The sequence below is a fragment of the Urocitellus parryii genome, chromosome 2 (genome assembly GCF_045843805.1).
Source record: "Urocitellus parryii isolate mUroPar1 chromosome 2, mUroPar1.hap1, whole genome shotgun sequence".
NCBI lineage: Eukaryota > Metazoa > Chordata > Mammalia > Rodentia > Sciuridae > Urocitellus > Urocitellus parryii.
In genome coordinates this window covers 216578940-216590375 of record NC_135532.1, presented here as the reverse complement: position 1 = coordinate 216590375, position 11436 = coordinate 216578940, and the positions used below count along the sequence as shown (strand labels likewise).

Below are 11436 nucleotides of genomic sequence, written 5' to 3'. Positions count from 1 at the left end.
CCTCTGGGTGGTTGGGAAAAGGAGCAATTTGTAATGATGAAAAATTGCACTTTGAAAGGATAAAATTAATCTGAGTTCCTATATTAGATTTAAGCAGAAATATTATTTTTTTTCCTCTTAAATTGATCACAGAATCCCATTGTTTTACCACCATGAACCCTGACCTTCGCTCTGCCTGTCAATTCTCTTTCTCTACAAAAGAGAAAATTAGAGCCTCTCCGCTTAAGGGGAATGGGTTGAAGACAGGTTTTTTTTCATGAGGTGCTAAGCTTCCGCGTCGCATTTGCTAAAATCCAGGTTCTTCTGTTTCATATCAGACTCTTCTCTACACAGAAGAGACATTCAAGCACCAGAATCTCACACACCTTCACAAACTAACAGAGTAGCGGTCAGGTCAGAGGGAGGAAGAGGGCAGGGGACTGAAAGGCGAATCACGCCTCGGGTAAGCGGGATGTGATGTTTGCTCTTGGAACTACGGGACTCCTTCGGTGTTGTTTTTTCTTTTGCTTGTTTTTGTTTGTTCTTGTTTTTGTTTGGTTTGTTTTGCTTTGGTTATACAGCTGATGCATGCTTGGTAGGCTAGGGAGAAATGGTAGATGCTATGATGAATGTGAATGGAACAAATGGCACTGTGTTTTAAATAAATGTAAATTTTAAAACTAGAGACAACAAACCCATTCTATACTGAGGGCCGCTTAGTGACTCCAGGATTTCATTTTCAGACGCATTGCGCCCATCAGTCCACCTCAGACCTCTGGTTGGCTCCCTTGTCCCCCATTTCTAAGGACTACAATTCCCGGTCCGCAGACGTCATCGCGCACGCGTCCTGGCGACCTGCGCCTACATTTCCCAGAGAGCCTAGCGGCTACGCTGGCGCGCGCCTGCGCCCTCACTCCCCTCTCGCTTCCTCTCCGGGTTTGACCTACAGCCACCCGGGAGAAGATGGCCGCCCCAACAGCCTCCAGGCTTTCACAGCAGGTGAGAGAAGCCAATAGGAGGTTGCCTCTTGGGGTGACCGGTACCAGCTGCTGAGCGCCAGGGTGCGGGGCCACGGCTGGGGGGGGTTGGCCGCCGTTCAAGGTCGTGGGGCCTGACGAGCGGGGGCGATGCAGGCAGGCCCTTATTTCGACCCCGGGGACACCAGCGGGTTAGTGGGCGCGGGGCTGCGCGAGCTGTGACCTTGGAGTCCGCCGAACACTGCCCCGGGCGGCCTCTGGCTGGAGGGGACCGGAGACCGAGACCGGGCTTCCCGGGCTCCGAGGGCTGCTTGGCGGCGGCGGTGGCGAAACCTGTCAGGGGTCACTAGTAATGCTCCGGAATATTCGCAAAGTACATTTCATTTTCGTAAAGAAAAATGACAGAAACGCTTAAATGACCCGTCCTTGGCTGCTCAACAGTAAGTGTTGAGCTCGGAACCGACAGAGTCAAACAGGACGGAGTTGGGGAAAATGTGTGCCTCTTGTGCTGTGTCCATCCTGGTGCTTTACATACGAGCACCCTTTGCAGCTTAGGTAATTTTTCCATGAGCGCTAAAAGTCTTAATCCTCAGAGAGAATTCTGACATAGTGCATTCCTGTGCTGAAGAATGTGAAGGTGACCTGTGCCCTTGCAGGTGATTTTTTAAATCTCGGATTCCAGCTCTGGCCTTTGATAGCCAAGATACCAACTAAGAACTAGGGCCTGTTGTCATATCAAACCAGTACAATACTCAAATAATGAATATTTATTATTTATGCTAAATACTCAAAATAATGAATATTTTTAGGTAGCGTTTAGATTTCTGAGAAAGTATATTCGTGATGACCAAAGTCCTCCCACTTTATGATAGTTCTTCCCAAGGGTGTGGTAATACCAGTGCCAAAAATGTTAAAAGTTTTTTGAAACAATAGCCCTCACTGAACGTTATTTTTGTATCTCCCCCGTCCTTCCCTTGCACCCTCATTAATGTGTGTAAGCCTTAGCCCATTCCAACAAACTGGAATGTTAGTGCAAAGGCAATTTCCCAAGCTATTTGAAATGATTCTCATTGGTGGAATTTACTCCCAGGTAATAAAGAGCGGTTCACCCTGTGTAATTTTTGTGATAATACAGAGAAGCATATGAAACTAATTGTTTAGAAGTCATTAAAAATATTTTTATTATTTAAATACAGAAATTTTCAAGTAACCTTGTTTGACCCATTTTCCTTGATTGTTTTAAAGGTGCGATGCTTCAGTACATCTATGGTCAGACCATTTACCAAGCTTGTGAGGGTATGTTAATTTATATTCTTTTGTAATGTAAAGCAGATGAAAGTATGTGAGTCAGATAGCAATACAGTTAGGGTATGGACTTCTGTGTATTCACTGCCCAAACCTTTCTGTGCATAGTTTGTGGTTCCCAAAATGTGATATGTGTTTGGTGTGGGCAAAGGATTGATGTTGAGTGCTTGCTATGTGATGAGCTTACACATAACCTTTAAATATAGTAACTTTAAAAAAAAAATTCATGTTTTTCCAGTTAACCCTCCAAAATAGGTATGCCAGCTTTTATTTGCTTTTTTGTAATGCACGGAACAGATCCAACGAAATAAAATGACACACCCATATTCTCACAGTAAGTTACTATAGGAGTTGACATTAAATGGAGGTATCTTAATTTCTGTTGCAGCTCCATGTGCTTCCCTTCACCTTGGCTAGTAAGGGATGGTCACTACTTATACCCTTGCTCTGCACTAAATCAGCACAAAGGGACTACTCCACTTGGCATCAAAACATCTAACCATTTCAAAGATCTGCCAGCCCCTTGCTTTCAATGCAGAAGTAGCCTAATTGACCTCTGATGAAGAGAGAGACCTGTGAGTGACAGAAAAGTAATCTCAACAGCTCATAGTAACCCTGTTACCAGTTGGTGACAACCTGACTGCATTTTCGTGCGTTACTTTAATTCTTTCTTTAATTATTAGTTCTTATGTGACAGAATATAGATTCAACTAACAGGGAACAGGAACAGATCTCACCTTACAAAAGAACTGGGCTATCTAACCTGCTCACTCCACTCAACAGTGAGCCAATCCCTTCCTTAGAAAAATAGCATCAGAGATCAAAATACCAGTGTCTTTAGTGAACCACTGTTTTTGAAAAGTGACTATTACACCCCCACCAGCCTAAATCTCTCAAAACTATTAGGAAGAATCTTATTTATTCTTCATGCAAGAACTTCGTAAAACTTCTGTAACAGTGGTAAAGAGTAGTTGGTTTTCCCATTTTACAAAGGGGGAAATTGAGGTTTAGGGGAAGTTTGCCTAAAGTTTTAGAACTGGTCAGCTTAGTTTTAGAACTGGTCTGAAAACTAAATCATTCTTATTCAGAGCCTGGCTTTCCTGCTACATTCATAGCACCACTAAGTACATGCTGTCATATGTTGATGGTAGCATGTCATATGTAGAAATGTCAAACCTCAGGTGATTTGTGAATTAGCAAAGGGCTCTATTAAATTGAACACTGATAGGGAGGCTCTGTAAGCAGAAATTTATAAAATGTCTAAGCGCTTTATTCCCCTAGCTCCAGTATATTCAAACATCAGTGTTACAGATCTCCCATGTTTGGAACTGAATAGCTACTGAGTTCAAGGGAATCATAAGTACATTTTTAAATTAATTGGTTTAAACTACTTTAAGTAGTTAAAATAACTAAATTATATGAGGTAGAGCTGAAAGGGTCTTTAGACACTATGTCTTCCCAACCCCTCATTTCACGAGTGAAGAATTAAACAGAAACCTGACTAAGAAAATATTCCTAATTTGAGAATTGCCATTTAGAACAGCTCTTTGGTGACATATTTAAATTGTTTTGTATTATGAGATGAATTTTTTAAATTATAAATGTTTAATTCTGCTTTATAGTATAATATCTTAATTGATTTTCCTTCTTTCTTACCCTTTTGTCTGAAGCCACCTGTTCAGGTATACGGCGTTGACGGTCGCTATGCCACTGCTCTTTATTCTGCTGCTTCTAAACAGAATAAACTGGAACAAGTAGAAAAGGAGTTGTTGAGGGTAGCGGTAAGTGGTTTTCTTGTTTATTGCATTTTTAAGTTCCTTTAATTATCAAACAAAAAATTTGTTCTTCAGAAACATATTGTTGGTAATAATATTGAGTTTTGTTATCCTAAAACTATTGTGTGGAGGCAGGCAGGCACATATAAGAATATTCACATTAGGTACCAAGATTTCCAGATAAGAAAAGGTAAAAGTGGAGCTGGGGTTATGGCTCAGTGGTAGAGCGCTCACCTTGCACGTACAAGGCCCTGGGTTCGATCCTCAGCACCACATGTAAATAAATAAAATAAAGTTATTGTGTCCAACTACAACTGCAAAAAATAAAATATTTTTTTTAAAAAAGGTAGAAGTATAAAATCAAAATGTAAGTTAGTAACTTAAGAAAAATCATCATTTCAGAAGAGAATTAAAAGGTCGCCTTTTGAAAAAAATGTGCTCATAATACAGGTGTTTTCAAAATAGTCTTATAATATGTTACAACTTTGTTTTACTATAATTTATTTTTCAGATGAAGTCTTTTCATGGATTTTTTGTTTTTATTTTATTTATTTTTTTAAGTTATTGATGGACCTTTATTTTATTCATTTATTTATATGTAGTGCTGAGAATCAAACCCAGTACCTCACACATGCTAGGCATGCACTCTACCCACTGAGCCACAACCCCAGCCCTTTTTCTTGGATTTTAATTATTTTGTTCCCAAGACATGAGGAGAGAGCTGAGCAGAGCCTTGGGGCAGCAAAGTTAGGAGGGGAGCAAGAGCATCCCAGTGAGGTGGAGAGCTGGCTGCAGAGGAGGGAGGCCACCTTGGAAGCTTGTCTTCACTTTTATTTACATAAAAGAAAAGAATAAACTGAATTTCAAACCTAGTGATTTAAGCCAGAGAGTCTGTGCTTTAATTTTCAAGTCTAGAAGTTTCTAAACATTTTGTTACTTTTCCTCTCCTTAGATTTTCTAGCTGCCACCTCTAGCAGTCAGGTCCAAGAGAGGGAAGGAGGGCCGGGCACGATGGCACATGTCTGTAACCCCAGTTGCTCAGGAGACTGAGACTAGAGGACCATAAGTTCAAAGCTAGCCTCAGCAAAAGCAAGGTGCAACTCTGTGAGGCCCTGTCTCTAAATAAAATACAAAAAGGACTGGGAATGTGGCTCAGTGGTTAAGTGTCCCTGAGTGCAATCCCAGGTACCAAAAAAAAAAAAGAAAGAAGAGAAAATAGTCTCCCCAGAGAATTTTTTTTAATTGTATGCTTAAAAAATTTTCTATCTTCTAATCCATGTATTTCTAAAGATTTTTATTTTGTTTAGGGAAAAAACCCTCATAGGCTACTTATAGAATAATACCTGTATTCTACATTAATCATAATACCTTACAAGTATTATTTTTTAATATTTATTTTTTAGTTTTAGATGGACACAATCTTTATTTTATATTTATGTGGTGCTGAGGATCAAACCCAGTGCCTCGTGCATGTTAGGCGAGCACTCTACCACTGAGCCCCAGCCCCACTTTACAAGTATTGTTCTATGCCACTTATTTTGTTCACTTTTTATTTTGAACTCTTATTGTAACTTTTGTCCTAACAGATGGAATAAGTTTAGCTCTGTATTCCTTCCTTGATCCAATTGTTGCAAATATGCTTAAGGTCTTAGCTGGTCCTCTTAGATCTTCACAGAGCCAGCAGGCTGAGCCTCCTTGCAAGAGCCACATCAGGGGAGGGTGTCAGAAACACACAGGGTCTACAGAGGCCTTTTTGGAGGTGACAGTTACATCTGCTGCTTATCAGTTATGCCCTTATTTAAGTTCATATTTACAACAAAAGGAATGACCTGGGTCATGGACATTAGAATGATTCTGATCCAAACCTGAAAATCAGACATGACATGGAGGAAAAGGAGGGAGGCAGTTACCATAAGACCCTTTATAAATGAAAATTAGCATTTGGGGGGACACTGAGGGAAGAAGTATAGAACTATCCAGTGCCATTCTTAACTGTCCAGCCCTGGAAGATCCATCAGAAACAGTTTGAAAAATAGATACTACGGATTCTAAGATGCTTTTTTTTTTTTTTTTTTTTATTGGAATACATGTTCAGTTTTTGTGGACAGGTGTCCTTTCTGTGGGCCATTCCAGTGGAAATCTGTACACTGGATGGCAGTATATGACAAGCAGTATGGCTCAGAGACAGGATTCTGGCCCAAATCCTGGGCAGAAGTATTGGCAGAGTAATTGGAAATCACATAGAGATGTGTAACTCAAAGATACCTGCCTGGAAAGAGTGGCTGTTGGTTTATTGGAACTATGGTCTGTAACCAGAACAGCAAGGTGCTAGAAGCTACATCTGTTCACTAACAAAAGACATTTGTCATTGAAAAAAATGGGGCCATAGTGGTCGCCCATGGTCATTGCACTTCCATGTTTGGTCCATTCTCCCTTCCAGACCATTGAGGCTGCTGTGGAAACACTAGAGACTTCTCACAAGTTGGGTTGATCCTGTGAGCTCTGTTAAAGCAGAGCCAGGATGCAGGCCCCTCTCAGGGAATGGGAGAGAGGCCTGCCCTGCTATCGGAGCACCTGATTTAGGTCTGCCTTGGAGGAAAAACTAGAGCCAGAGTCTCACCTGTATTAAATACATTAAGATAGGAAGTAAAGTGAGCCTTTGGCTGCTTAATTTTTTATAATCTTTCTTAGAAAACAAATATTTCAGAAACATCATAAGGTATTTTTAAATACTTTCCAAGGAACATCATTTTATCCTATATAAAACCGTCATGCAGCATATTCCTGAAGTCATTTGGAGAAATGTATTATATGATAAATTTGTCTTTATACGTGCTTGTAAGTGCTGATTTTTGTAAGTCGTAAGAAAGTGAGTATGAGGCTGGGCGTGGTAGTACAGGCTTGTAATCCTGCTCCTTGGGTGACTAGACAGGAGAATCAAAAGTTCAAGGCCAGCCTGGGCAACTTAACAAGACCCTGTCTCAAAAAATGAAAAGGGTTGGGATGTAGCCCAATGGTAGAGAATCCCTGGGTTCAGTCACAAAAAATACCACAAAAAGAAAGAAACACAGCAGGAGGGAAAGAAAAAAACTGTGGCAGCTGAGATCATTTGTGCTGTAAAGAATTAAGTTATCTTGGGGCTGGGGATGTGCCTCAAGTGGTAGCACGCTCGCCTGGCATGAGTGCGTCCCGGGTTCGATACTCAGCACCACATACAAACAAAGATGTTGTGTCCGCCGAAAACTAAAAAATAAATATTAAAAAATTAAAAAAAAAAAAGAATTAAGTTATCTTTTGGTACTTTCAGCAAATCCTGAAGGAACCCAAAATAGCAGCTTCTATTTTGAATCCGCATATTAAGCGTTCCATCAAAATGAAAAGCCTAAGTGACATGACAACAAAAGAGAGGTTTTCCCCCATCACGTCTAATCTGATCAGTAAGTATTGGGACTTCTTCCCCTTTATTCTCTTAAAACATTGCTACTGGAAGTGTGCTCTGTGGACCCGGAGCATCACCATCACCTGGAAGCCTATTGGCAGTAAAGAATCCCCGGACCCACCCCAAACTACCAAGTCCAAATCTGCATCTTAACCAGCTTCTCAAGCAAATTGTGCATTAAGTCTAAAGGATACTGAGATGTGCTGCACAGGGAGTAGTTTCAACCCACGGAGGATACCTGTGGTTTATGGCCATATCAGAATACAAGTGTTATCTGTTGAGTGTATACAGTATGTTCACTTGGGAGTTAGAATCTGTAGCATAAGCATGAACGTCAGATTGCAGCATGGTTGCAAGAGGGCTGCTGCAGATCCAAGTGGGGGAGACCACAAACACAAAGGCACTAATTTAATGCTTGTCAAGGCAGTCTTTTTTTTTTTTTTTTAAGACTATGTACTGAAATAAAATATATTTGAATATACTTTTAAATAACAAGTTGTCTTCATTCATGTTCTTAAAGGACATGGAATATGTTTTAAGGCCACAAATCAAAGTTTGCCTTTTGGGTGAATATAAGTTACTGAGAAAGCTGTTAAGTGAGTGTCATGTCACTGAGACTCTTTCACTTTCCCAGACTTGCTTGCTGAAAATGGTCGCCTAGGCAGTGCCCCTGGCATCATTTCTGCTTTTTCTACCATTATGAGTGTGCACCGTGGAGAAGTACCTTGCACAGTGACCACTGCATCTGTAAGTAGTGGGTTGCTGCCGCTGCATTTGCCTTAACAAACAGGAAATCAAGAAATTGGGGAAGGTGCTGTCACTTGGAGGTTTATTGTATCCTTGTTATGAGCTTCTGTTAACCTCTGCTTTGGAAGCGCCAATGTTGATCTCACTAGTGTTTCTACACCAGTGATTATTCATAAAGACTATAGACTGGTTTAACATAAAGAACATTGAAATATGTTAGAAAATTGTGGTTTAAGTTCCATTATAAGTTTGAATTATGCTGTTAAGTGCCATTATTAAGTAGTTTACTTAAACTAGAGTTTCTAATCTTTCAACTGATGTGGCAGTGAATGGGAAGGGGTAGGGTGGATGGGCCCTTGGATTTTTTAATCCCCAGCCACCTTTACTGAACCCTAGCTTATGCCATGTACTTTGTACTTCATTACTTGATTCAATACCAGAAGATCCATATGAGGTAGAAGTATAATTGTGTTATTTTACAGAGGGAAACTGAAGCCCAGGGTGATTAACTAGTTTGCCCAAAGTCACACAAAATGTGACCTGAATTTAAATGCAGGCCTCCCTCAGAATCCCAGTTCTTTAAGCTACACTGTGTTACATCCCCAGAAGTAATTTTGTTATTGTCTTAAATATGTATTTCCTTCCTAACTTAGTTTGGTTCATATAGTCTAGGGGGCTTAAACATCAGTAGAATATGGTAGATTTACTTGCAGTGAACAGCACTTGACCTCATCTAGATCAATATTTCTAATGTTTAAAAGAATGCTCCAACTCTCCAAAAAAGTAGAGTTTCAAAGAGAGGCATTTTGGTGCATAAATACTTCTTTGCGTATTTATAGTTCAGTACATAATTGGTGCCCCCCAAAACATGTACCTGGCTCAAAGCAGTCCCAGCTGGGATGTTCACAGGGAGCCACACAGTTGAGGCAGTCACTTGTCCCCATAGCCATGCACTGCTGCAGACCGTGCTTAAGTGCAGACAAGGGTATGGTTTTGTAAAGGATGCTTAGTTTGCAAAAGTATCTTGGACCAGCTGTCATTAAGGTTCTTGATGTTTGTAGACCTGGGTAAATAAGTTTCTGCTGTTTAAGAAAAGTTGTGTTTTTATTATCAAGTTCACAGGCTTTAGGAACACGTAGACTAGTTGCAAATAGTGGTGTTAATCTTCACTTGGCTTTTTAGGCAAGTGTCTTAACCACTCTGACCCTCAGTTCTCTCACGGCTAAAGTTAGACTAATAACTTCAGGCCTCGCTGCCTTGTCCAGATTACAAGAGGTGGTGGGTGTAAGGTGCCTGGCACTCAGCACACATCTCAGTGGAAGGTGTGGACGGGTTTCAGAGGTCTCCAACCTCAAAGTCAGCAAAGAGTGTTTTGATGAGACACTGACATACTTCACCACCATCACCCAAAGATACTATTAGGTCTTTACGAAGATGGAAGGAGTTTCTGCCAGCTCTTGGCTGGGGGAGTAGGTTTGTGATAACAGAGGCCCTTCCTGCAGCAGCCTCTCTCATTCTCACCTCATTAACTGGGAGTAGAGTTGAGGCTGAGAATAGGGAGTGCAGCCTGGACATTTGGAGTACTTGCCCTATACAAGCAGATTGCAGAGTTATGCTGACCTCAGGGATAAGCCAGGTATTCCTGGTTTTCTGTGAGATTGAGGAGTAAGTGGTCTACCAGAGCTGCTGGTAGCCATGGACCTGAGGAGACAGTGATAGAGCTGGGAAGTTGAAAGCCCACAGAGCCAGCCTCACCCGCAGCTATTCCTATCAAGAAGTGATAGGTGTATACCCTGACCACAGGGCTGCCAGAGGAGAGCCCCGCATTTTCTGCTTTGCTGGACTTGACTTGTCCTTCGTGGGTGGGACAGGAAGGGAACAGTGTTTATGGACAGAATTGAAGTGCTGAACATGAGCTTGCACAGGGTTCTTGTGTGGCAGGGCCCACGTGCCTGAGCCAGCAGACTGACAGGAGTGTGTGTCCCCAACAGAGTTCCTAGTATTTAAGACAGGAGATTACAAGGCAGGTCTTGGCAATTGTGCTCACTATTTTTTTTTAATTTTGGAGGATTCTGTAATGCTTTGTCCACATTTAATGGATTTTTTGTTCTTTTTCAGCCTTTACCTGAAGCTGTTCTCTCTGAGTTAAAGACAGTCCTGAAGAGCTTCCTAAGTCAAGGCCAAGTATTGAAATTGGAGGTTAAGGTAGGTTTTTAATTATATATGGTATGTTTCCTCAAGTTATTCAAATCTTAAAATGGCAGCAGAGAGTATGAAAAGTTAGCTCTGTAAGTGTATTTTAAATATAAATGATTATCTGATTCCATGCATAATTTTACATCCACATTTTTCTAGATGTAATATCTGTATAGCACATTAAGCATTTCAGAGCACTTTTCATCTCTCCAATTGATTAGTGAAATAATGTCCGTATGTTTTCATGTGTCTGGTTTGTTTTCTTTCCTAGACTGATCCAGCAATCATGGGTGGAATGATTGTCCGTATTGGAGAGAAATATGTTGATATGTCTACAAAAACCAAGATTCAGAAGCTGACCCAGGCTATGCGGGAGAGTATCTAAAAGTGTTGGCTTTCTGTCAGTGAAAATTCTTAAACATGGAACAACAATAAAATGCTTCCTGAAGAGACTATATTATGTTTACTATCTTTTAGAGTGATGTGCAAGGATTCTTTCTTCATATTTTTCTTCCATTGTCCCCCTCGTCTCATAGATACAAAAAAAAAAAAAAAATGAAGAATTTGGTTTGCATAGATTACTCTTAGGAATGAATTAATCAAACACAGCACTTATACACAGTCACTCAACAAAGTCTGTCTGGTGCTGCCTGCCAGCTCAGGGCTCTTAAGGGGTGTTGAAAACTCCTCTTCCCCAATGGATCACTGGATGACTCCAGGGAAGTTCTCCAGGGAGGTGTCTCCCTGCTGAAGTACTTTTATCCTGGAATAACGCTTATTGTAGGAAACTGTAGCTTTCAAGGCTGTATCTTGTGTATATCTCACTTAAGCTTCATTAGAATCTCATGATACAGGTGGGACCAACATTAACCCACTTTATGAATGAGGAAAGATAGGGGGCTTTGGAGATTTTCTCAGGATGACATACCTGGACAGCAGGTGGGCCCGGTCTCCCACTTCCTGTCTTAGGCTTGCCACCATATCCTAATACCACACCCTGGCACACTTCTAGAACCAG

General features: G+C 41.0%; 1 protein-coding gene across 1 annotated transcript; it reads left to right on the top strand.

The window, feature by feature from the left end:
• The first annotated feature begins 872 nt into the window (after positions 1-872).
• Atp5po (ATP synthase peripheral stalk subunit OSCP) lies at positions 873-10873 on the top strand. The gene is made up of 7 exons (XM_026393554.2): positions 873-978; positions 2202-2252; positions 3932-4042; positions 7344-7473; positions 8110-8222; positions 10341-10427; positions 10690-10873. The coding sequence occupies exons 1-7, from the start codon at positions 943-945 to the stop codon at positions 10801-10803; spliced, it is 642 nt and encodes a 213-aa protein (XP_026249339.1). The 5' UTR covers positions 873-942; the 3' UTR covers positions 10804-10873.
• Positions 10874-11436: the final 563 nt, after the last annotated feature.